General features: G+C 45.7%; 1 protein-coding gene and 1 long non-coding RNA gene across 2 annotated transcripts in view; both read right to left on the bottom strand.

Annotated features, from left to right (window-relative positions):
* Positions 1-8,756, bottom strand: part of BMPR2 (bone morphogenetic protein receptor type 2) — a 112,066-nt gene extending 103,310 nt beyond the window's left edge. The window contains exon 1 of the mRNA XM_040561845.1: positions 7,786-8,756. Within this exon, the coding sequence (XP_040417779.1) occupies positions 7,786-7,861 (76 nt within the window). The 5' untranslated portion in view covers positions 7,862-8,756. The remainder of the gene's footprint in view (positions 1-7,785) is intronic.
* A 4,923-nt stretch (positions 8,757-13,679) lies between these two features.
* Positions 13,680-26,093, bottom strand: LOC121072336. The gene is made up of 3 exons (XR_005821128.1): positions 25,840-26,093; positions 25,552-25,747; positions 13,680-14,794 (listed from the first exon to the last, which is right to left on the bottom strand). It is a non-coding gene; the product is annotated as an uncharacterized LOC121072336 (long non-coding RNA).
* Between the last annotated feature and the right edge of the window lie 1,502 nt (positions 26,094-27,595).

The following is a 27,595-nucleotide window of genomic DNA, read 5'->3' as shown; positions in this document are numbered from 1 at the left end:
CAATCTTAGCTTTCTTTAGCTCACAATATTAGCTCTACATATCTTTCATGTCCCAGCTAAATATAATGAAAATTTATATTTATGAACCAGTAATCAAAGAAAGCTAATCTTTTAATAAAAGGATCCCTTGTCTGCAAATAAATACAGAAAAATTACTTCTGGGATTTAGGTTTAAATAAATGACTGGCAAGGCTCACAGCATAAAGTATATATCCACAATGTATACTATGTCTGTACGAATATTTTCACAGCTTAGAAGGTACAAGGACACAAAATCCCCCAAATTGGATGCCTAAAATAATGAAAGAAAATTTGACTCATAAAAAGATTTTATAAGTATAACAACTTCATCATCCAGAACTGACATGCTCAATTGCAAGAGTCTTTCTAAGCACAAATGAACGTGTCCTACCGAAACAACATTTTTACTTTTTTCTACAGAAGCTCCTAATTAACTTAATTTCTTTCTCTCTGAGGGATACCACCAGAAGAAGGACTAGATTTCGAGTAGGTTCAGCAACAACCTAACTACAACACAATCACTTCAACACAAAAAAAGGCAAAAAATGTTTAGTTCATCTTATATCAGGGATGACTGAACATACTCTGTAAGATCAGTTATTTAATACAATCATTAATACATAAAATAGCTTGAAAAATAACATGACCAATTTTTTTTCCTGACATATGTTTGTCATGTCTAACAAATTTCAGAATAGCAAAGGAGTGAGGATTAGCTTAAATTCTTGGAAAATCTAATTAGGGTTCTCTAATATGGGTGCCCCAGCGGTTTTGTTCCAAGTATCCATATTCACACTTCTTTGATTGCAAATACAGAATGTTTTATTTTTAACAGAAATCAAGCCAAACAGATCAAGTCTGATAAGGCAAGAGCAGCAGAGCATGTTTGGTCAGTCATTCGGGTAACTGAACTACGTTATGTCAGGTTCACCTGGTGTGAGCAGCTCTTTGTGACTTATGCGGAGGGAAGTTTACCTCATGCCAAGAATGAGCAGCTTTGGAGATTACACTGCCAGTGCCCAATACTTTGTTATCAATCAAGTGCTGCATTCTCTAATATAAATATGTAATAGAGATCATTAATTTATACATGACCTATGATTACGCTTCCAGTCATCTCATTCAAAAAAAGAAAAAATACCCATATTTTCTTACAACCATCCTGCTTGCAACTTCAAATAGAAAAAGTACACGTAGTAAAACAAGGAGAATAAATGTAGCACCAGCTTTTGGCTAGACGTAATAGTAATAGCTGCTGCACACTGCTGCTAGCACTACCTATCCCACTTGCCTCGAACAGTCAGTACTACAATGCAAAGACTCAAGGTGCTGCTGGCTTTGTCACTGTCTGCCATTTACTCCAACCCTGAATGTCACAATAAATGCCTCTCAACTACACCTGCTTACCACAAATAATAAAACTATTTTTCATGCACTTCACAGGTTTGAGCGAGTATAATACATAAAAACATTCAAAGGAGCCACAGAAAAAGCATAAGTTACAGTAACATTGAATAGAGATCAAAACAATAAATATAATGTGTGGGATGTCTGAAATAAAGCTAAGTGTATACAACTGGTAGTCAATTAAATCTAGTTTTGAAAGGGTGAAAAGCAATGCATACAATAAACTGCAAGTTAGGCATACACACAATGAAGTCATATATGGATGATAATCATTCAGTAAGGTGATTTGGGCTTTGTTTTGGAAGTTTAGTTAAAGTGCTGAGTACATAGTGTCAAAAACACAAGTTGTTCCCTTAGCTGTAGATTAACGAAGCCTAATTTCTTATAAACATGCCCTTTCTCCCACATCTGTTACCCAACGCCCACCCCTCCCCTAATAAGGATTGCCAAACTTCCCTCAGACCTCCTATGGCACCCCAAGTGAAGGGAAGACCAGATGCACTGCGCTCAGTCCAGAGCCCCGTACACAACGACAGCCTTGCAGCAACCATGTGCTGACCGGGAGCCAGTTTGAAGCAAGCAGGCTTATGAGGGCTGCATTCTGCCCGACCTTCCCCTTGGGAAAGCTCTACCTTGGAATTCTCTCCTCCATCCAACCCCTAATTTTCATGGTAACAGTAGCAAATTAAGCTCTTGAGACTTTCCTCATCTTTCGCATATGGTCGAAATTGGCCAACGGCTTCAGGAGTTACTGATGGAGACGGAAGGGATCGCAGATGGCAATGACACGGAAAGGAGTCTTCTGCATCTGTAGTCCTTGTTTTTCCCTCCCTCTCCCACACAGAAATAAGAGACAGAAGAGAAAATACTAAGTACTGAGAGATGCAGAACACAGACACCTCTACAGTTCAAAACACAATGTGTGATTTGATACAAAACCAAGGTCACAATCAACAAAACAGACAGACATCCCACTTGGAATAAAATGCCATCACTTCCCAAACACCTTGTGATTTCCGAACGTACGAGACTGAGGGAAGGGGAGGAGGGTAAAGACATCATCTAAATGACTAGGTCTCCCATTCATTCTCACAACAGAGAACAGAAGTCTTTAAAACTACTACCTACAACTATGCGTTCTTCCTCTCCCCCCGGCACAAAAACTTCTTTCCCCCCACACAACTGCAGGCACGCATTCTCCAAACAAGTCTGACAAATACAAGATATCTCCTCTAATACACCTTGGTTCTCATCCCACTGTAAAATAAATTCAGTCCTTCATCCTCTCAAATCTCTCCAGCCCTTTCAGCCTTTCTTCCTTCCGTTCGCTCACCGAGACTGACCTCTTCGATCGGATCCCACTACACTGCTCAGCCCAGCTCCCATCTCTACAACTACAGATCCTTCAAGTCAGGCTGACACCATCAGAAATCAGAATTTCAGAAATTCTAGGATCAGCCTATGTTCTCAAAAGCAGCTTTTAAAAATACTTCCTCCAAAAAGATTGCAAAAATTTCATTTTAAAATAATGACGGCCAACTCAAGCTTCCCACGGCAAATGACTGTAGCAAACTCTGAGACCCTAGGCTTCGGCACATGAACGACTTCTCAAAACCCTGTTGCTCCCCAGCAATTGTCTGTATGCGTACAGCATGCTTTATGATCAGGTGGGTCACCACATATTTGTTGAGGTATATATTAAACAATCTTGCATCAGAACTGGGGTGGGAGGAGAACCACCACTGTTGCGTTACAAAATACATGATCATTAAGCACTGTAACAGGACAGCTACCTAGACAGGCTGTGAAACAAATCCCTCTTCTGGAGATTTTAGAAAGGTTAGACAAAGTTGTTACCCATACTTATGCATCCAGACTACGAAGGAAAGAGAAAAGGAGTCACTTCCAGCCTTACGCTTCTGTACGCTCGTATTTCAGAGAAAAAAAATATATATTTAGTGCTTAAAGTGATCTTCTGTTTTGGAGAGCAGTTCTTCTACTGCGTTATTTTTAAAAATCAAGTTGAAGCAGTTAATAGTTTCACTAAGTCTACAAGCTTAATAAAATTAACACTTAAAACCACATGCAAGCTACACACGCATTCCTGTCCTACCCATTGCACAGCATCATCACGCCCATTTGATTCAGGACATAAATATTTTGTTCTGAATGGAACTTTGCACCCTGCTTACACGCAGCTCCGCTAGGGAAGTTAGAGTCTGCTCAGAAAATGACAGCACAGCACATGTTCATGGCGTGGCCAGACTTTGAGCCCCAACACAATACATTTCCTGTGACTGTAAACCATGCACTCTGCTTTTGGGAATGAAACGTTTGCAAAGAACCTAATAAATTACCCCTCTCTTCCCTATGGTGAGAAACACGAAGGAGTGTAACATCTGCCAAGGAAACAATGACACTGACTATACAGACTGCTGGGAAATACTTAAGGAGATATAAAAAGGCAGGTGGGACAACAATGCAAAAGTCAACTATATATATATATATATATTATTTTTTTTTAAGAGAAGTTTGTAATATGTGTCAGAGAGGTCATCAAAACAACCACTTCATCATGAGAATAATCCTTACAGGAAATACTCTTAAGCTTCCATCTTTGTCCACAATGAAATAAGGTTTGCCTTCCTTCAGCAGAGAACAGACAATTTAGCCAACCTTTTACACATGGTTCCTTTGAGGGTAAAATCATTCATACTGAAGTGAAGTGCCTGTGTAAGGGCTCAGAGCTTCCAATCCGGGCTCCTTAGCCACCTGGCTAGCATAGCTTCCACTTCCTCGCGCACTATGCCTACACCACACAACACGGTCCAGAAATACCCAGGTTTGCTTGAGAACTGGAGGCAGCTTAGCTGAAATATCAGAGCTTCACGTAGACAACCTAATGGAAAAGAGGCTCTTCTCAGCAAGGTGAAGGGGTCCGTGCACAACTCTTACTCTCTACTGGAGGGCTAACGAAGCCCTATTCTGCCCCAAAGGCTGCACTTGTACGTGGTTTTCCATCAAGCACACCAGTTGTCTCCCTCAAGTAAATAGTCCATCTCCCGCTGCTAGGCTAATACTTCTGAAAAAGCTCCCACAAGTTAAACTGAAAAATTTATATGATTTCAGATTACAACTGAATGAGCCACTAACAAAGGGTATAGCTCTAGTCAAGAAGTTGACACTGAGGATACAGATAGGTTTAAGAAAACTGATTAATAAATCAGTTACTAATTCTAAACACTGATAAAATAACTGATTTGAATGGCCAAAAGGAGTCCATCCTTATGTCACACAATTCATATTTCAAACAAATTAGACCAAGACACTACAGTAATTTTAACTGCAAGACAGAACAGGATAAAGAAGCTTCAGTTCACTCATTTTAATTAATAATTAAAATGATCGTTAAAAAAAAACAACTTAAATCTCTATCCAATTCTATGCACACTGGAAATCCCGCAGCCCTGTGGAACCACACAGGTACAGACTTAAGGAAGAGACCCACAAAGATAAAAGGACATTCTGCTCGCTTTAATTTTCATTTTATATTTTCCACGAGTAATGCTGTCTACTGTCTACATTTCCAAAGGAATGCTGTCTACTGTGGATATAAAGAAAGAAGGAGAAGTGGTTTGGTATTGCGTATCACAGAAGGCAAGCAAATGAAACCAAAGAAAGATTAATATCTAGTCCATATGAACACCCAAATGAAATTCTTTAGCAATATTGTGGAACAGCTCAAAGGTTCACCAGCCACCTCTTCAGGCACAACCCTCACAATTAATGCATTCAAATCCTCCAAAATATAGGGGAGTATAAATATGGCTCATAGTTCTAAACGAAAGATTTAGAGATATTTCAAGTCATTTGAGAAATGAAGAACAAAGCGGTCCAAATCATATTTTCAATATAACTTTTGTAAATCCCTCATTTACCTTAGACTAGTATGGGTAAAATGTTCTCACTGTAGCAATTCTCTTTATAAGGATTAATATACAACTTAAATACAGAGCTATTGGATATCTGTCAAAATTTGGATTTTATAAAGGAAGCCAGTAATACTTTTCTCCTAAAAATCAGAAGAAAAAAAAAAAAAGGAAAAGCCCCACTTGAATCTAGAGCCAGTTCTGTGTTATATCCTCATTTATCAAGGTGAAGGAAGGACTACCTTAATTCTTCATTCGTATTCTAGATTAAAAGTGAAACTGTCATCTACAGCCCCACTTCAAGATTTTCCATCTTCTTTATGCATCTCCACATCTCTTCCTTCCCGACCATCCTAAGCTCAGGTCTTTACTGAGCTCTCCCCAAGGAGTCCTAGAGATTCTTCTCAAGGCCAAAATCTACAAACCTGTTATGAAAATACTTTCCCTCTGATGTCACAATTTTGCATCTATAAACACTCAGTTCCACGTATTGCAGAGACGCAAGATCCATCACTGATCAGAAGGAACAATTAGTAAGGGTTTTCAAAGCTAGAAAGCCAGCGTTTTCTACGCTGATGTGAGCATACAGTTCATACTTTGGGGGGAGGGGAAGAGAAGTAGTAGTGTTGGCTCTTTCATGAACATAAAAGGGCAGAATTACACATTAGTGTAGCCTCCCCATGTATAGACTTCTTTTTTCTGAAATGGAGTGTAAACTTAAAATCAATAATTAGTTACTTTAACTAAAGCTCAAATCATTCATGTAATTACTCTTACAGAGGATTATGACCAAGGTTTTTTATAGTGTGGATTGTTAAAATTTCACAATTAAGAAATAAATCACAATGGGATAATAGGCTACTATGCACAAAATAGCCAAGCTGGCATTGTTAAAACCCTTTTAACAAGGAAAAAACAGAACTGAAATACAGGAATGCTGCTGCCAGGTCAGGATTGAGGTGAACTGGCAAAACTGTGCGAACAGGCTCGTACCACACCTGCCCAGCCCTTGGCCTGGTTCAAATCTGTCCTCACTCCTTCAGTACCCCTTCTCCCTCGGCAAGGCAAAGAAATTACCAACTCGCTCAAGGTTTTGTGATGGGGGGGAAAAAAAGCCTACTTTATTATTATTATTATTATTATCATTGTATTTGAAAGAACAGTTAGATACCAGGCGCTCTCAATTCATGCGTGTTTTAGTATCAAGACTTCTGACCTTCAGAAGTCCCTTCTTCCAGAAGGAAAGAGAAAAAATACTCCCAAGAAACTACCACAGACAGACACTGCAGAGATCAATCTAAAATTACAATAGTCAAAGGTCAGGATGATATAGGCAACATCAATTATATCATGTTAATATCCTCCCGAAAGAGACCTCTTAAAAAGCAGAAGCAAGAAAATCCGGGGCTATCCATCCAGTCAGAGCAATGAAGAAACTGCCTACACGCTGTATTTTTCTTACAAGGATTCGTTTAGGAACTATACACATCTAACTACTAAAATAATGCTAGAAAGACCCAGCATTGCAGACTGGGTCCTGATTAGCAAAAAGACACCAAAGTCACAGGAGTCTTCCAGAATTGCTGGAAAATGTATGCAGTGAGAAGCGTTGGCATTAGTGCCTAACGACGCTGGGTAACACTCAGAAAGCTCCAACATGCTCATCTGTCACCATGACAGAAAGCCAAAGGATGCCAGACCAACGCACGTCTCTCTTCCAATATCAGGACCAAACATTTCATGTGTCTAACATCAAGCTTCCAAGCAAAATTACAAGTATATATTATAAAATATGAATAAGGATGATCTTACAGTATACACTTCTAACTTTTTAATAAAAAAGAGTACTCTGTGAGACCTTTCAGTGCTCCTCAACAGCATTTTATGTTACTCCTCTACAATCATGAGGGAAAATGCCTCATTTTTGCTTCAGATCTCTCCCCCAAGAAAAAAAATATACCTTACAATAAGTCTGTCATAAAACTGTAGCCAGTTTAAGGCCCCTAAAAGCCTTGATGCTGATAAAATTAAAAATGGCTGTGCCCAAAGATCCCACAGCAAAACAGGCACAGCTCTGCTGACGATTAAAATATATATTAAAAACGCCTGCGTTACCTTACAAAGGGCAAGGCATGCAAAACAAAAAGACTATTTGTGTTTCCAAAACTGAAATAAGCGAGTAGACGAGAGAAGCAGATCGAGACAAAACGTGCATCCTGGATGCAGGTCGAGTTCATTTACGCAATAAAGCAGATTTTGTATTCCGAGACGCCCTAACAGATCGGGCTTTCAAAACTTTATCACGCTTCGCAGCTGAAATACATGCCCAGCACTTTTTAAGGAGACCCAGATGTGTGCAAATGCCGGCGGACCCCACCCCCTCGGCCGTGCCAAAATGGCCAGTTCCGTGCAGCCACTGGCTACTTACCAGCCGCAGTGCTGAGCAGCAGGGTGGCACTGGAGAGCAGGAGCACCAGCAAGAGGTGCTGCAGTGAGGCAGTCATACCTGGGGGAGCCGAGGATCGAGGCAGAAAGAGAAGAAAAAAAAATATACGGACGAGAGGAATTTCCTCCTTTTTTCCAGCGGCCTTACTGAGCTCTCTCGGTTCACAATCCAGTCCGGGAGGGCAAATGGCAGGTGAGGGGAGCCGTCTCCGCTCTTACTCCATTACAGCAGCCTGCCCTCATGTCTCGGCGGCCGGAGGAGCGGGGGGAAAGGCGGCTGCCGCCGGCCGCATCGCCCTCCTCCCGGGACAGGCGCCGTGCTCGTCGTGCCGGGAAGGCGGCTTATTTCCCACGCAGCTTCACGATGTCGAAGAAGCAGCCGGGTTGGGAAGGAAACATATCCAGGCGGGAGGCAGCGGCTGTCAGTCCCGGCCGGCTCTAGGGGCTCAGGGAAGGGGCGCAGCCCGGCCCCGTCCCCACGGCCGCCTCACACGGCCAGGGTCTCGGGGAACCGCTGGGCCGCTCGACGGCGGGGCGAAACCCGCTCCGCTGTGTGGGCGACGGCTGCGGCCGCCCCTCGGCCCATCTGCCTCCGCCGCGCAGCCCCGGCCCGCCGCCCCCCGGCGCAGCGGCGACGCCCCCCCCCCCGGCCACCCCGACGAGGTGGGGCCCGGAGCACCGGGAGGCACGGCGCGGCACGGCACGGCGAGGCCCTTCCCCGCGCCGGGGGAACGCGCTCCTTCCTCGCCTCTCCTCTCCTCTCCTCGCTCCGGGAGCCTCCTCGGCGGCGGGCAGCCCCCGGCCCGGTCTCCTCCCGCAGCTCTGCCCGGCGGGCAGGGAACGCCTCAGCCCCGTGGGGCTCGCCGGAGAGGGGCGGCTGGGCTGGGCTCCGCTCCGCCTCCTTCCCGTGCCCGCCGAGCAGCCGCCGCCGCTCCGCCGCCCCCCGCTCCCCGCGGCTCGCGCCCCCTCCCGCCCGCCGGCACCAACGGCCGCCCTCCCTCGCGCCAGACACAAAGGGGACTCGCTCCGACCGCCGCCCCGCCCCGCCCCGCCTGGCAGAGCCGCCCCGCGCCCCGCCCGCCCCGCACCATAGAGGCGGGCCTCCGGGGAGGTGAAGAGGGGCCCCGCCGCGCGCACAGGGCGCCGCCATGTTGTGGGGGGTGCAGCGCGCCCCGCCGCACGAAGCCGGGCAGGGGGCGGCGGCAAATGGCGGCGCTGAGGGAGCGGCCCCGGCCCCCAGCGCCGGGGAAACCTCTCCGGGCAGCCGGCCCCGGAGGGGCCCCGTCCTCCCGTCCAGCCCCGCCGCTTCTGCCCTTTAACCCCCCAAATCCTGCCCTGCTTGCACGGCTTCAAACACCTGCCTCGCCCAGGCCAACCCGTTCCGTGCTTCGTGCGTTAAGGAGGGTTTATGGTCTCAAAACAAAGATAAAGTCAGCCGGCTGGGCTGTTTGTGTGCTTTAACCTTTGCTACGTTACACAGGACTGGAGATAATTAAGGCCGGCAGCTGATGGGAGAGCTGCAGCTGGAATGCAGTGTGTGATGTTCCGGCCGAGCAAGGCTCCTTCAAACGAGTTTTACTGGGTATAGAGTAGAAAAGGTTCCTAAAAACATCCTGCACGCAGAGGGTGCCTTCCTATCCAAGCTCTCCCTATGGGCAGATTATGGGAAATGCTTCCCTCTGCCTAAATTCCTCCACCAATTTCAAGAATGGGGGAACAAAAAATACAAATTCTAAAACCCAATTCCACGCCTCAAAATATTAAATACCTCTACATAAAATGGTGTAGCTGCAAATCAGATAGGCTTTTAATGACAATAAAAAGCCTTTGAGTAACTTCATTCCTCTTCACAAGTCCTAACAGGTGAAATAGATTTGATCTGATTCTTGCATCATCAAGAGAATTATTAAACTCTAATAGGATTTTTATCACTGTGATGCTTAGGCCAGAGACATAGTTTGACACTCCTAGGGTCAAGTTGAGTTTGTGTGGCTGATAATTATAAGAATATTTTTGAAGTTTGTTGCAATATACAGTATACACATCCAACCTGGATATTGGTGAGAGATAATAAAATATAGAATGCCAGATTGTAATTCTTATTGCCACTTTCCAGAATTACAACCACATGTAAACCACAATATCCTTCCTGTTATTTGTGGAATGTGAACTGTCAAGAAATAACCTTTAGAAGAAGAAAAAAACAACTACCAACACCAAACAATAGTTTTACCTCCAAGAAGGGGAAAAAAAGGCAGCACTGAGTATTTTTTGTGGGCCCAAAATCCACTGTTCTTTTTGGCTTAGCAAAGACACCAAACTATGCAACATACTTTTACCCAGCGCTACCTACCAATAAAGTGAGATCTACTGTGTTCACAGAAAACAACCTAACTGTGTGGGTTGCACAGCACTTTCGCTGCTTAGATGGTAGAAAAAAAAATGCTGTAATTGTTTATGACATATATCAAAACCTGCTCAGCCTGAAGTAAATGGCTGAAGTCCTGCTTGTTTTAATGGTCCTAGTTTGGGCTCATTAATTAACATTGGGAGCTCTCCTCCACAAGGAATCATATAAACGGATTTTCTGCTTTAAAACACTTTCATTCTCACAACAAAATGGATTAGATTTTTATTGTGTTTTGTTTTCCTAGAAAGAAGAAACAAGACTCATGCTATTTTATACAACTGTTTCCTCCCTTGTTTTACAAAAACCCAGACCATGATCCAGAAGGCACCCTTGTGAAGGCCACAGGGGCCTGCAAAAGAACCCCCCTGAGGCTGTGGAGCTGTTTCACCAGAGCTTGTATCAGGGCCTTAGACTAATCTCCTGGCTGCACATTCCCAGCAGTTTACAAGACTTTTTTCCTCCTTCCCTCCTGTTTTGAATTTTGCAGAAGCCCTTCTCCTGCAGGGTCTGCTCCCTTCCAGCCTGGTGCGGCTATGGAGAATGCAAAGGGTCCCTGGCCACACACGTGGGTCACGCTGCAGAGCTGGAGCTGCAAAGCAGCTACACCCGATTCTCTGGAGCTGGCGGGCAGAGCCCAGGAGGGGCTGGCCCCCACTGCACCACACAGATGTAGGAAGCAATCAGTGCTGTCTAAGCACAGAAACAGCTTCCTTTTCCCACGGTGGTGAGAGGAAACCAGAGATCTGAACCGTCACTCGCGGACTCGCTCATTGTTATGGGCTGGGACAAGGACATATTTATAATTCTTGCTGTGACATTGTTTTATCTGTTTAACTGTGAGTTAGAACTTCACTAGCCTAATATTCAGCAATGTCAAATAAGACCAGTGGGAAAATACTCAAGATAACAAAGACTTGCAGAGTCTGTTGTATTGGTCCAGAAAAGGGCAGGGGAGAGATGAGAGAAAACCTGAAAAATTTACCAAGATTTCAGAGGATGGTATTCTGCCTGAAACACTGCACATTTCCACCAGGAAGAACTTAACCTGACAAAACAACAGTTTCGAACTTAACTAAGAAGAGACTGATTAAAAAAAATAGAGAATGAGAGAAAAAAACTTATGAAATAGATGCTCTTTTACAACTGTTGTTTGGTGCTCTAGCAGCCAGGCAGGGACAAGGATGCGCGTGGAAGCATTCCTGGGGCAGGCTGCAAGGAGAATGGCAACAGAAGAGCCAGGGTACAGCGGCTGCAAGCTCCCTTAGGTATCACCCTAACGTGCACTAAGGCCACACAGCAGGGCACAGCCATCTTGCCCTAGGGCGAGGGAGCTTTGAATGACACAGGCCCTTTCAGGGCACCAGGACTGCCCTTTACGCTATGTCTGTGCTAGAGCAAGTCACTGAAGTGAGCAGTAAGGCTGATACACATCTTGGGTGTTTCCTGCTGTTGGCCATACTGATGCACATGCAAACACAATGATGTCGCTTGCAAATTCAAGACTGTATGTAAATGAAATAGAACATGTCATTGTTAGCAGCATTTCATTTGAACAATGCATGTGTGTGTTTTTTTTTTTAATTATCAGGCATACAAAGAATTGTTTTCAGGCTTCCAAGAGAATATTCTAATCAGTGGAAAATAATATGAACAAGGCATGAAGAAAACAAAAATGAACTATCAAACAATAGCTTTAGACCCATTTATTTTAGAAAATGTGATTTTTTAGGCACTTTAAAAGGATTTCTCAGGATGGTTTCACTATTATCCAAGAGTTTTTCAGCGCTGACGCCACACAACTGTTATCATTGTTAGGACTCAGGGGACTGTTCTTTTTGACAAGGCCTTTCATGAAGTCAACAGATCAGTTGAAAATAAGCCATAAATTATACTTGGCTGCCTATCAGCTTGGCCAGAGCGTTCTCTCAGTGCTGTCATAAGTGTTGGGGAAGGAGGATAACTACATGGCCCAATGTTTAGTTTTCAGGGCATATTCTGTTCCTGATTTAAAAACAAAGCATCCCTGTAGCATTGACTCTGATGCATAAACATATGCTAAAACAGTAATCAAGATGTTCACAGACTTTCCTACAAATAAGTACACCCATTCTGAATCCTAAGTAGTACCCAAATAAATAATGGATTTGAAACAAGTCTCCACCATGAATGCCTCCCATTCATTGCTACATGAGGGAACTGTCAGCAGGATCATCTCCAAGATCTCACCTCCTGTACCAGGAGGTCGAGAGAGAGGTGGTTTCCGATAGCTAGGATCCAAGCCTTATATAGCTCTCTGGATTATTATTAACATCCTGAACTGCAGCCAGAATGAACTGAAAAGACAATACTGTCTACTCACAGTCTGCTGAGTTAGCAGCTAAAGCTTCAGCCAATGCAGACAAACAAGTAATCACATGCAGACGCTGTTACCATTGGAAGCATTCAGTTACTTATTTTACATAGATTTTCCCATCAGGGTTAAATCTGGGGTGTCACACAGAGTCATTAATATGCTCCCATGTGGGTCCCCTAGGAGTTAAAGGTCAGAACAGTGAGAGTGGCTGTGGAAAGATTGTAATTATAGGAAAGTGGGCACATGATATGCAGAACAAGAAACGGCAAGTCCTCCGGGGATTTTAGAAGCACTCTGGCTCCCGAAGTACCTTTCTTCAGCACTGACACGTTTCCTTTGCGTGCCTTCCCTCAGCCTACCATCATCACTCACACCTCGCCTGAACTGACTGCTGGTTTCTGCTCCTTTTCCAGGGCTCAGCTTCATCTTGGGAAAATAGATTCCACAAAAGAGGGTCACACGAACACCAAGCCGTGACAAAAGCAGGCAAGTGGCATCATAGCCCAAGTCTCTCAGACTCAAATGGAGAAAAGATTGACTGAAACCCTGGGCGAGTCCTTTGTGGTGAAAAGTCAATTCCTTTCTGTTCTTTCTGATCGGCAGGAAAAGCACTATCCACAGCAATCGACAACCAGTCTGGTCTGTCCTGCCAAGATCTCAGACTGATAAAGCCTCCTTGGCACCATGCAACAGAGGCCGCTCTCACTCTCACGATACTACTTTAAGGAAATGGTAAATTGAATTTCCTGCCTCAGAGGGAATTTGTTTCCCCTTTAGCCCAGTTAAATAATCTGTGCCAGACATTACTTTCGGCCTTTAGACTCACAAAAGCCTGTCTGAAGGCTACTATGGCTTCACTCTTCTTTGTCTCCCAATCGCAGAAAATAGCAGCAACTGTCCAGCATTTGAAAACAACAAATATTTGCAAGTATGAGTTATTGTTTTCAGCCCTGGATATTTCTAACTCTACCCTGTTCTTATGCAATCTACTGCAAGACAAACCATATTCTACAATGAACTCACCGTAGTCTTTGACATCATCCTATATCAAAAGATAAATTTTGTGGCAGCTTTGCTTACCTTTCAACAGGAGACTTTTAATTAATTTAACAAAAAAAAAAATGCACTGCTTTGGGGCAGTCCCTGGAAAGATTTATTTTGATACTGAACTTCTTTTCTTGTATACTGGCCCCACATTTCCTGTTTTGGGGATAGTAAATGGTCTCCTATTGGTAACACAGAATTGTATCACAAAAAGATGCCAAGTCTCAAGCCTGGAAGCGTAAGCAGGTGGGCATGGGACAGGCAAGCTTTTGGTGGTCAAGAAGGAAGTTGCATGTTGCAGGATAGGATAGACACACAAATGAAATATTTGGTATCTAGAAGGATTAGCAGTGAAATAGTTAACAGATGTTATGTTTCATAATGCATATCTCACTGTGATAATGAACTACCAGCAATGTTCGTAGCAGTCACTGTCTTGTTTTTAGAGATAACACTGCTTAGTCTGTGGAAACTTTATCTCCATTTTGGGGGTGGAGGTGAGAGAAACTTTCATGCTAGCTCTGAGAAACGCCTCCACTTTGAATAAAGACTTAAACCGTACACTGAAGGCCCTTTACAGCTTGCCCAAACTTCCTTGGCTCACTCATTGCAACATAAAATGGGAAATTTGCTGCAGGGTGTTTATCAGTTTGAAACATCACTTACTTGTTCATTAAATCCAACAATGGACTTAGTCAGAAACAGCGATATGTTGAGTTGTGTCAGAACTATCTTCTCGTCCTCAGCAGAGGGATATGTCATTGCCACAGACCTGCAGGGCTTCATTCCTGAGAGCTACCTGCGCCTTCTCACACTCGCGACAGGCGGCTGGGAGCAGTGCTCACAGCATCTCCAACACACTCTCCTCCTACTCCTACATTCCTCCTTCCCCCCCTCCTTTTTAATCATTCCCTAAATGAGCTAGTTGACAGTACAAGGCCAAGTTGGCTTTCAGAAGCCACCTCTTCCTTTTTGTTCTCTAATTTCTCACAGACAATTAGACCTGAGAGTATTTATCCAATCAACACAACGCTTCTAGCAGAAGGCTAATAAAAACTCCCCCTTGAGAACAAATGAAACCACCTGATGAAGCCTTGGTGAACTTGCTCTCCCTTTGCCATGGCAGGGGCCAACAGGAAGCAGCGTGACCATGCCTGTTGCTGGTTGTCCATGCCAGCCATTCTCCTAAAATAGAAAAGCAGCGACTACAAAATACAATAGTTATTTGCTGGTTTACAATGAAGTTTTTCAGTGGCAAACCAGCCATGCATGCAAATTGTCCCCAACTGTTCAGAGCGGTGGCAGTGGTGGCACCAGAACGACACCAAGACTTACGGATGTGACACCTCAACATTACTCCTCTTCCCGAAGAACACACCGTGCTCCAAGCCAGGACAGCTAGTGGGGACAGGGGAATGGTTGGACCTGTGTTTGTCCCCTGCCTTTCTTCAGCGTTTTTTTTTTTTTCATCTCCTCTGGCAGCTGTGATTCTCCTCCAAGGCTGTTCCTGTAACATGGCAGCTGCTGCCTGACAATTTGGAAACATTTTAATCTGTAAAGAACACCCCTTCAGATCAAAAAATGGGTCCGTGTCTCTGTATGGCCTAGCTGCCTCTCACAGGTCTACAAGGAAAAACAAAACCCATCTGACTGTTTCCTGTCTTTCCACACCAGAGAACTGAAAACCTTTGATCTGCAAGTGAGGTACAACCTCCATAGGTCATCTTCAGAATGAAGTGGGCTGACCAACCACTGGCCTGGGGAGCACAGTCTACACTACAAAACCTCTTCCTCTGCTTGTGATTCGTGATTAGAAGTACACAGCATAAATAAGCAGGGGGAACAAGTGGGCAGAGAGTGATAAAGGAAAAATTTCCCTTCATTTCTAAAAAAAAGAGTCTGTTATTTTTCTACTCTTCTTCACAGAGTTCAGTAAAATCCGTGCCTGAGCAGGGGATCCCCTCTCTAGCACTTTTTTTTTCCAGTTTCACTTTTGTATGCATTTGCTTTTAGCCATCTCGACAACTTTGGAGAGATTATGTTCAGCACAAGGATAAATGGCCCCCTGCACCTCTCCCCCAGGAGCTGCTGGAGCTTGCACCTCTCCAGAGAAAGGTGAAGGGGGACACAAATAGAGAGCAGAGAGGATCACAAACACCTGAACTGAGCATTGAACAGAAACAGGAAGGAAAGCTGCGGGCAGGAGAGAGGGCAGCCTGGAGGGAAAAAAGAGGAAGAGTTCCGGGGAGGGTTAAGCAATTCAGAATTTACATTTGTGGTTTTAAGAAAAAAAGGCAATACTTAAACTCAGACCTCTGATATCTACCAAACTTCTCTGTGGATTTGCATTTTCCCTAGAGGCAACTATTTGCAGGGTAATAGAGGTGCTGCTCAGTACTGGCCCCACCAGCTGTACAAGTAAAGGAGAACAGAGCAGCATGAGGAACCCCCCAGGCATGGAGAAGAGGGGGGAACCCCCAGTCTTGGCCTGTCAGTGCAGAGATGCTGGTCTGCCTGCCCAGCGGTGCTACCACCTCCCATGCAGGGAGGCATGTGGGGGGCTTCGCTGCTCTGCCATCAGGGATTAAAAGTCAGCAAAAACAGCAAACATCTCCAACCTTCCAGACCTTCCCAGATACAGGCATGCTGCTGCTACATGCTGCTGGCAAGGGCTGAAATCAGCATGTGCAGCAGTGGATGGAGGCTGGAGGAAGAAGCACATCCCCAAGGAGACAGACTCCCCCCCAGCTCCCTCTGGCCACTGATCAATCCCTACACCTCAGCGTCCCACTAATGCCCATCTCCCCCAGACAGACCCATCCTCTTTTCCTTCCTCTGCTGGGATGCATCCAACTCCCCCTCCCCAGACACTTGTGCTACTCCCTCTCATGGGTTTCGGGAACACCATTACACTCTGCACCCCAAAGAAGCCATCAGGGTTGTATCTGTCCTGCAGCTGCCCTGCCCAGGGACATGTTCCCCAGGTGAGGCACAGGTTCAAAGGCCACACATCACCTTTAGCCACCCCATCATGCAGAAGAACCAAGCACCTGCAAGCCCTCCCAGCTGCTTTCCTCGTGCCCATGAGCTGCACCAGGGCTCCTCTCTGCCAACCAGCCAAAGAGCTACCAGACATGAAGCCTCCCTTCAGCTGTCCCTGAATTTGGATAACTAAGTGCAGAGCCAGAGCTGCACAGGAGCTCTGCTCCTCCTCACCATCCTCTGGGGAACCAGGACCAGGTCTCCCCCTGGAAGGCAGGGACACAGCAAGAGGACCACAGGGTAGCAGCAACAGGCTGTGGTGGAGAACCCATGTCGCCAGCCATGCAGTGTTCAGAGGCAAGAGAAAAAGGTCCGAAAGTTTCTCTGCGTCTAGCCCTTGGCTCCCTGAAGCTAATCCTCAGTTTTGGAAGGAAGCAGCAATTCCCATGTTTCTCTCAACTCAGCCAAAAGCTGTAAAGCAGATTTCTCCTGCCCTCTGCTAGTGTCCAGACCTCCCCTATGTGTTTTGTCGATGAAATCTCTCACCCCAATTCAGAAGATAATGATGTTTGCTAAACATGCTCTGCCTCGCTACCAGAAGAGCCCCTGACCCTGACCTTGTCCTGTCTTCTTGCTGTTTGGCAAATCCTTATCAGTGCTCGCAGTGACCTCCAGCCAGCTGTGCGAGAGCCTTCGGAGCCAAACGTGCACAAATAATTTCGGGGGCAGCTGCTGCTACCGTGCTATCTCCTCCCGCGGCTTCTGCAGGTGTGAGCAGTTAATGCACGCTGCCGCTCATGGCCCCTGGCACACTGAGGAGCCTCTCCCTGCAGCTTCTGCCCACCCAAGGCACCTCAACAACGGGCCCTTCATGCCAGCACTAGCCCATGCTGCCAAAGGCATTGTGCCCGTGAGACACAGCCTGAAACAGCCAGGCCTGTGGATCGCCGGCCCGCCACCTTGAGCACGGAAGGTCACAAGCTAATAGCTGTTCCAAAATTAAGCAGAACAGAGGCTGCCTTGTGCATATCCAAACACATCGCCCCATCTCTCCAACGCCTCTGGCCTCCTGCTGCTGCGGCCTGAGGTGGTTTTTTATTTTCTGTTTTTTTTTTTTTTTTTTTTTTTTTCTCCCCTCCAGCATGTAGAGGTCCAAGCCTGGCCAGAGTTCATTCAAGCCTGATGAGCAGCAGCAACCTGTGTCTGAAAAATGAGGCTGTTGTGACTGGAGGCCATCATGAAAGCCCAAGCAAAGCTGAGACCAGATATGTACTCTGCTCACTCCAACTGTTGCTCAGAGTAAATCCTTGCTTTGCTTTGGACTGTCAGGAGTTAGGCTTATCTGTGCCGGAAGAGCTTCTCTGCTGTTTCTCCATGCTGCAGTTGCACGGTGGGCCTGCAGGTCTGGCTGGAGCCACAGCAAGAGACAGCCACGAAGGATGGGGCAGCTTTCTTGCTTCAGTTCTGCTCCATGCATCAGCCTGCTGCTGGCAAGCATTTTCTGCCATGGTTTCGTTAGGATGCTGCATACCTTCAGCCTGCTAGACAGCTCCCTGGAAACAGAAGCGATCACGCGACTATGATGATCCTCGGCATTTACAGCAGACCTTTCATCAGAGGATCTCAAAGCAGCTTGCCAGCAGGAGTGGGCACAACCTCACTCTGTGCCTGGGAGATAAGCAAAGGATGGAAGAGGCTGACTGCTTAAAAGCAAACAGCAGCTCTATGGGATGAAGGCTGCATCACGTCAGCTGTGTGCAGCTGTGATGGAAACCACAAGGCTCAGATAAAGCTTCAGGGAGAAGGAAGCACGCTGAGACCTGAATGAGGACATGGAAGGAGCGCACACAGCAGGCTGCTGCATGTCACTGAATGGCAACTGGAGCTCCCCCCTCAGTACCAAGGAAACTCAAAAAACGACTGATTTAAGATGAGAAAAAGCAAGGAAAGAGGCCTATGGAAAAAAACATAACTGAATGTAACAATAACAACAAAAATAAACCCAGACAAGCAGAAGGGAGATAAACAGGCATACTGCTGTCCTGTCCAGCACACAGCTAGCTGTGAAGCCTAGCTGTGAAGGACTGGTACCAAACTGCACTGCTGTCCCAGGAACAGAAGAGATCGAGACGAGCAGGACTGCATCAGGCATTCCTCCTGCAGCTGAAGGGCCGCCACTGGTCATCAGAAGACAAGTGGAGATGGGAAGCTTTAAAGCGGTGCCAGAAAAAACAAGCTACAGCCAGGGTCGAGGAACATGGGATCAGGCTCTAAGTTGTCAGCAGTTGTGGTGTATACATCTCTGAAAACAGATGTGATGCCAGGAAAATCCAACTCCCAGCATGAAAAAAATAACTTCAGAATGATAACAAGAGAAACTGAAGCAACTGTGACTGTGAATTAGCGATTACATAAAAGCTTTTATCTTAAAGTTATGTTAGGCCAAATTCTGAAGTCATTTCTTCAGCCAGAACGCTCCCTTGAGATTGTGTGATTTGGCCACAAAGTGCTACATCTGAGGGGGGAAAGAAAACACAAAGAAGAAGATCTTTCTAAGCGAGCCAACTACTGCACAACAGCAACAGCCTTGACTTCGCATCAAGTGCTTCTTCGAGAGGTGGCAAACAGCATCGGCAGGTTCGCGGCCCCAGCACAATGCTGCTCACTGCCAGCTCCTCTCCACTGCCTGACCTGAGATGATGGAGCGCACAAACAGCTCCTGCCCGTTCCTGTGAACAACACACTGCCAACCTGCAACTTCTCAAGGGGTGTTGAGCACAACGTGAGAAAATAATGGGTATTTTGAGCAGGAGACATGCCCTTCCTGTGCATGATGAACTGCTCTCAGAGCCATTAGTAAAGCAAGGGAACGTGTTCAAATACCTGCCATGAAGTTTGAATCTGGAATGCTTTCCAGCCAAAAATGATGGAAATAGCTCTTACAAGTCATGCGAACACTCAAGAGTTTCTGAAAGGAGAAATAGCTGGAAATAGTTTTAGATAAAAGAGCCTTTCATGCCAGCTGGCGAAAGTAAACCAGATGGATGAGATAGATGGATAGACAGGGCTTAAAGCCACTTTTGTCTCAGCAGCGGGCTGGGTTTGCGCATGCTGTGTCTGAAGGCAGCGCATCGCATCACCCGACCCTGGCTGTTAACTTTATGAAATCACACCAGGACAGACCACAGCACTCAGCAGCAGCTCCCAGCCTCACCAGACCCCTGCCAGCACATGGGGGTGACCAGGATGGCTCCACACACACAGGGTGGTCCTTTGCCCGACGGAGCTTTTCCCCTTTAGTTCAGCAGTCCCACCTCCACTGAAGCTCAGGGAGGTCTGTTGCACTGTGGGTAGCTTTGCAAATATTGAGGCAAAAAAATTTGTTTTCCATAGCGCAATAGCAGTGCAGCAATTTCAGACAAGTGAGAAATGAAGGATTCTGAAGACAAACAAGTGAGCAATGACATGCAAAGACACTGCAGGAACCTGGAAACACTGAAATAAATACCACAAGCAGGAAAAGGAGTAGTTTATCTTTGTTTCTTTTCTTTTTTTTTTTCCTCCCTCTGTATCAGGACTGTGCATCCCTGGAGATTTCATGTCAAAATGGAATTGTGTAGTGAATATTAAATATTTATCGAGAAATTCACAGTTGAAAGCAATCTGCAATGATGGATAAAAAACAAATCACCTCTGCACCACTTCTATCCTTGTTTCTTCATGTCTTGGGGATTAATCCTGAAGGACTTCAGCATTGACCTTTACAGATGTTTCTGCTTTTCCCATCCTGTCCAGAAAGGCTCTGAGTTACTGAGGAAGTGGCAGGATTGCACCACCGGAATTACAACAGCAGAGCCCTGATGTATGCAACACCCATGGAAATGGGCATGACCAAGGCTTCTGGTCCCCAGTGCATCCCCCTGCCACACAGCAGCTGGGCAACGTGGCTCGTGCTGAAGGAGCTGCTTCAGCAGGAATGTCAGCTTCTTTGTTGTTGGCTTCTGTAAGCGTCTCAATGTGAAAAAAGTACTCCTTGGCCTAAATCATAATATCACCTTCTAGATGTTATGTAAAAAAGCTTCCATTACCTGCAGTCTTTGAAGGACAGGCAAAACTGCCTGCTCTGTGCAAATCACTTAGCCAAAACCAGGTCAGAGAACACCCAACTTCTGTCCATCTCATGGAAGCAGCTGTAGGAAGAAACTGCCATATCCACCTCTTTTTCCTGCAGGCGTCACCTTATGACGACTCACAGCACCCACCAAAGGGTACAACGAACACGTGGCAACGCAGTGCAACTCCAGAGCTGCATCAAACCCTGCATGCCAGCACCCCTTATCAGTGTGCAGACACTCAGTTTTGCTTTCTGGAGCTAGTCTACCCAAAAACATGTGGGTTGACCCAAACTCTTTCCCAGCACAGAGCAGAGGTACACACCAGGGTCAGGTGCAGGCATAGCCAGATCTTCAGGGCAGGAACCCGCAGGTCACTAGCGCGAGGCACAGCCATGCAGGGCTCCGTGCTTGCTTTCCATCTTCCCCCTTCTCCCCAGGAACCTGTGATGCACAGCTACAGGTGGGCAAACCCACTGACTGCTGCCATTTCTGAAGGGCAGGGCTTCACGAGGGGATGATGGTCAATATCTGACAGCCAAAGAAAATCTGGATTTCACATGGCATGTTGAGCAAATTTGATGGAGAGATCACAAACACACAAGCACAGATTCTGCTTTTCCACATTGACCTTTTTTTTTTTTAAGGTTAAAAACGCACTTAAAGCTTTTTTTTTTTTGTAGTTTTGACCTCAGCAAGTGGTAGTTGCTCAACTGTCAGCAGCAGGGTTCCAAGTTCCAATGACTTATTGCAAACTTCATGCTACTTGATATTTTTGACAGCTCTGTAGACTCATGTGATTAAATTGGTATTTCAACTTTTGTCAGCAAAAGTTTCTAAACTTCATGCTAAAAGAAAGGAAAATAAACCCTAAAAATGCGTATGTTGGGAGCCAGCCAAAAGCAGTGGCGTATAACAGTTCCTTGGCCCCTGTGCTTAGTAAAGTGATGCACATGTGTTGGACTTCAGAAACAAAAGTAAACAGTCTGATAACGCAGATGGCTGGCTGCTGAACGAGGCTCTAACCATAAAACTCACCTCACTACAACACCAGTCATATTGAGTGCTTGCCCACTGACACAGCATCTGAGAGTCCATTTATAAGCTCCTTGGAAAGCAAACAGGACTGCCATTCACTCTAATGGGTCCAGTCTTCAGCACTGCGCCCGGAAACTCTCAGCCTCCTGTAGACTTTGCCGAAGACGTGAGGCTGTAACAGCAAGCCTTTAGAGAACAAACACCTTTCACTAAGAGCTCCGCGAAATGCCTCGACACTGCCCCAGCAATGTGCATGGAGCAGATGCCACAAGGCTTTCAGGCTGATCTCTTTCAAATTTTTGCATAAGACTAAACATTTCCTCATTTGCAAGGTGTGGCTGGGCAAGAGAAATGGTTAAGTTTCTTTAATTAATTCTGGCGCTATTTGTATCCGTATTTTAATAGTTTCAGGTGCATTAGTTATTAGGAATATCTGCTTGAAGGCATAAGCAGTGAAAGTTCTCAACCTCTCTTCCCTGGCAGGTTTAAAGCCTCATTTCTTGAAATCCATGCAAGGCCCTTTCCCACAGATGCCACAGAGCACAACCATTTGGATCACCAAAATACAAAAACCACAAACCCAGGGGACACACACACAAAAAGCCTTGCAAATAAAACAAATAAGCCAAGGAGGGGGAAAATAGCCTCAGTCACCCCTCCCACCTGGATAATTCTCCCTCTAAGCAATGGTGAGCACAGCACAGACCTTTCCATGAGACTTTTTGCAGCAGAGCTGCTGTGGCATCCTGCAGAGACCTTGCTGCAACCGAGATGCCGCAGCAGGCAGAGCGGGACGGGCTGTGCCCCGAGATAAGATTGTCTGCCAGTGCTTTGTTGGAGGCAGCCGTGCAGATGCCGGAGGGAAAACAAGCTGTAAAGATGGTAAACGGAGAAGGGAAAGAAACGCCCTGTGGGAAGCGATGCTGGCACAGGAGGTTGGCGGTTCCTTGTTGGGGAAGGGCAAGGGGACACACAGCAATCCTCGTTTTGGCTCAGCATAAGCCTGTCCTGCACATCCCAGCCTTGATAGCCCCAGGAGGAGCTGCGGGGTCAGTGCAGTCCTGTTGGCATTCAGCCAGCTGATGATAAACTCTAATAAGCCAGAGGAGAATCTGAGAGGAGATCCCCTGCAGCTTCCTGCTGCAGCTCAACCACCTTTGCTCAGCACGTATTGCAGTTGAAGCCAGAGCATCGTCCTCGCCTGGGTAAGCCACCCTCCCTGGCGCCCGAGCTGAGGGCAGCAGGGCTAGGCAGGGCCACCCCACCCTGGGGACACAGGAGGGCAGGGTGTTACAGCAAAGGCAAGGGCTGCTCCTCTGCACCCTGAGGCCCCAGGAAGAGACTTGCGCTGAATGCTTTGGTTTGTTTAATCTGCCATATAGAAACAAAATCCAGAGAGGTTCAAAGCTCTGGTGTTTACTCTATCAGGCTTACTTCTGGGCTAAATAAACCATCAAATCTAAGTCTCCACTGAAAACATCAAAACATGCTAGTTGAAGCTGATGAATAGTTAGTGTTTGGCAGAGACAAAGCACGAATCCATAATTATTAGAAGATGAGTCACCTGGAGAAACTAGAGCAGTAGCCAACAAAAAATCCCCTTTGAATAACGTAATGAGAACGAAGCTGCCCAGAGCCACACCAGCATCGGTGACAAGACCATGCCAGCCCTGGGGCAGGCAGAACCACCCCAGCTTTGGGGAGGACACCTCAGCCCTCCATGGCCATGTCCCACTGAGGACTGCATGCCTACATCACCCACAGCCCGGTCTGGACACCAGCATCCTCTGCCATCCACATTCCCTCTGTGACTCACAAGACTGGAACAAGCCAGACTTTTGCAGACAACAAAAAAGATAAAAATCATATTGCTTGGGGGAGTGCCAAGCTATTATTTCATCCAATTAGAGTCTCAAGCTGCTAAAAGTTAAAAGGATTTCCTCTGGAAAGAGGACATTCTCCAGCCAGAAAGTCTCCAGAAAGGTACAAGAGAAATAACTCCTGGCATTCAGCATTAGGAAACAAGCGTCTAGACAAAGGCTTCGGTTTTGTTTTGTTGCTGCTGATGTTTTTAAAAGATGCTGTAGCAGAGATCCTAGAAATTGGATTTCTATGTTTATGTTCTTCCTACCTGTGACACATTCACATGTCCAAGAGATGCTGGGGATGGCTTATACATCTCTGATTATTTTGTTTAACTACTGCAACCTGATGGTACTACACCCCCCGGGTTTGAAATGGATACACATCGCTGTTTGCATGGATGCACTATCAGGCAACAACAGCATGCAGCAGGAAATGAGAACTAGCTGCCTGCCACCACTCCCTGCCACTGGAACTGCATCCTGAGACATGGCATGGAGCTTACACCTCATGTCAGTCCTGTTCCAGAGACTTCAGTGGGATTTGAGGAATGTGAGAGGCTCTTGCACAGGGGTCACTTCCACATGGTGAGGTACGGGGACAGCACCCAACATTGCGGTGCAGAATATGAGAGTAGCCCCATCCCTGCAGCACACAGGGCAGCCAGCACCACGCTGGGAAGAGCAGGAGCCCCACTGGTGGTACTCACCCTACTTGGCGAGGCACACCACTCGCCTTTCCTGCAGCTGCCTGCCCTCAACCTAGCAAAAATGCAGAGAATGGGAATAAAGGGCAAGAATTGTTTTTGCATTTTCCATTCGTGCCCACCCCTGTGCGGGCAGGCTGGCTATGAGGAAGAAGTGCACTCCCTTGCCACAGTGCTACCCGATATTGCTTCAATGTGCTGCAATGCACTGATTGGGTAATAGGGTAATTTTAGTTCTTTTACTCCCATTGTCAGTGCTGTGGTGTTGCATCCATAGGCACATAAATAAGAGCCTGCCTCCCATCCAGGGTAGCTGCCATTTTTGTACAGCCTTTCTGATCCCGTGGCAGAGCACCACAAAGCCCGAGCTTGGCTTTCAGTGCTCTCCCCCACTTGCTGATTGCCACCAGTCTTAAAAGGTCATTTTTCAAGTGATTCTACACCATTACAACAGCAAACTTCTGCTTTGACACTATGTAAAAGGACACATCATATGTTCAAACACATCTGACTTTGACTCCGTCTAAGAGAAAGGCTTTAACGTGTCTACAGCGAAACCTCTTGACAGATCTGCAGACTTGCACAACCTCGTTTGTAGCCATTGCATTGTCAGACAAGTTTCCTTCCTCTTCTTCCCCACACTACCACCTCATCCCATTCAGAGCTCTCACTGTGTTTCCTAAATAAATAATGAGAGCCCTGTACACTTCTAGGATTCGGGAAGCATTAGCTCAGTTTTTAGAGGTGGAATGTGAGGATCAGAAAATACACATGGCAAACTCAACCAACTCTGATCTGAATGAGGGTTTCTTTCTAGACTTCCCTTGGATCTGAAGCTCTTTCTACCATAGATTAGTGTTACTGAAAATACAGTCACTCAGTGTAGATACTCACAGCTGAGAGGAACACCCTGACACCTGAGAAACAAAGCTGTATGTAGAAGATGGGTGAAAGTGGTTTAGCTGGATTTGAAAGTCACACCTCAGCCATGGCCACATAACCTCATGCACATTCACCTGCACCAGCCTGTAATGCTGTGTGCGCGCGCACTAAGAGCGCTGACAAACCACTTCTGAAATAATTAAGGGCACACAGGGACCCAGAAACCAGGCTGACTCTGGGGAGAAGCAGGTGGGGGACCCTAGCCCAGAAGCCAGACAGGCCCACATACTTGAAACTCCCCTTGCAGAGGAGAAAAGGAAGGGTTATCATCTGCCCAGATGTGAGTGCAACACTGTTACCTTGTGAGCATCTGGCAGCTCCAAGAAGACAGGCTGTTGGTCATGTGTCCTGCAGCATGGTGAAGCTGTTTTCTGCTGGAGGCTCTGCATAAGACCTTCCCTCGGAGGGATAAATGTCTTCTGGTCAGATCTTTGACCACACTGTCTAAGGCTTGGTCAAGATTGCCCTCCTCACCAATACTCTGCCACAAAATCCCTGAAAAGGGAGAGGTCTCTGCAATAAGAAGTGCAGTGAGATCATGAGATCAGCTCTTTTTCTACTCTTATCACCTTAAGAGTGACACACACCATAGAAGGCACCAGTGGTGTACATTAAGAATCTCCTGATTTGAATGGTTCGGAGATACTACATTTCTTTCTGCATCCCAGGCACAGCAGTAACTCTTCAAATGCAAAGTCACAGCTGTGTGCATCCTTGCAGCCATACTCCCCTCGTAAGTAACTGAAATGGGGATGTATCTGGTGGCTTCTGTTAGTGTCTGTTATCTACTGTAGAGAAAGAAAAAATTCCAAGGTTTGTAAAGCCCAGGAAGCAAAGAAAGCAGAATGTGTCCTACATTGTGTCCCACGATGGCAGGTCAGAACGTTGAAGTGCCCAATTATCCAAGATGCTTTTAAACTTTTCAGCTACTCTTCCAAAATACGTTTACACTCTTCTAGGCTTAACCCTAGTACATCAGCAAGGATCATATTAAAAGATTTCAGATTCTCCTACTCCACAGATCCCAACTGTTTCACTTCAACTGCCATCATCAGCATGGCCAGCTGTTTTTCTGCAAGTAAATCAAAACACCTATCCTTATTACTACATTAGTAATTTTTTTTTTTTTAAACAGGCAAAATGAAAGATCCATTTTTGGACGGATCAAGTCCCTCACAAAGACCAGTGACCTATAGTATAGGCTCTACGTAAATGTCCTGTTGTACAATTACTTCTTAAAAGAGAGGCTGAGGTTTGTACCTCAGGATTTGAGCTTCTACTTTAAAAAAACATCAAAAGGCCCAAGTCCTAATTAAGGGCCTAATCTAATTCTTGGGTAGTCACTGTTACCTGTGCAGAGAGGTTGTGTTATTTCCCAACTGCAGTCATAGCCTTTATTATTTTAAAGATGCAAGATCGTACACAAATGCCCAGACCTTTGTTTGTGGAAAACCACGCGTAAGCAAGCCAGCCTTATCTGCCTGAACTGATAAGCAACTTCAAATACAGTGACCCTGGCTTACAATGACTGCAGTCTATCACCGCTGTTTATTTTCACTGATCATATTTAGCAGTCAAGTTCAATACACTTATCAATGTTTCAGCAGCAGTCCCTTGGGGTGCACAGCTCATTGTTTCTAGGATAAGGAGGTTTAACAGTTCAAATCAGAACACAGAGTACTTATTTCCTTACCTGGTTAGAAGAGGTGGTACCTGGTAAGTGCATGATCTATCCAGGACCGAAAAGCTTAGAACTTGCATCCTTTTTTCCACCCAATATTTCTGAATCACATACACAGAGCTCTTAGTACTGTTTTCCCCAAAGCAGTTTCGTTTTGCAAAAACAAAACAAAAAAACCCACTGCATTTCAGAAATTCTGAAGCAGAATAAAGCAGAAGCTGTAATTACCTTGATATTGAAATTAACACTCCCAACACTGCAGCAGGAGTAGAGGCAAAGGTGTGCTGCGTTGTGATTAAGTTGCAACAGTCTGCCTTGGGACAGGGAAGTTGGCTTGTACTGGACACTGACTTGCAGTCATAAGCCACTAAAAACATTAAGTATGAAAACTGATAACAAGTGAATGTGATTCATCTAAGGAATAAGCAAAAGCGAGGAAAGTGTTTATGTAAAAATATCCTCACTCTAGTTCGACCCCTCATTAGACTTACTAAGCAACTGATGTTCACACAAGTTTTCTGATTGAGGTATAAATTATATAGGGCAGCTTCTGAGCAGCACATACATAATTTATTTGAGACTTCATGAAGCAACTACATTAAGAGTTCAGAGGAAACTGAACTCCCATGTCTCTAAGGATTTCTGTTTGAAAATGCATTTAC

This window comes from Cygnus olor, chromosome 6 (genome assembly GCF_009769625.2).
Source record: "Cygnus olor isolate bCygOlo1 chromosome 6, bCygOlo1.pri.v2, whole genome shotgun sequence".
Taxonomy (NCBI): Eukaryota; Metazoa; Chordata; class Aves; order Anseriformes; family Anatidae; genus Cygnus; species Cygnus olor.
The sequence above is the reverse complement of the archived record's forward strand: the minus strand, read 5'-3'. Positions and strand labels throughout refer to the sequence as shown.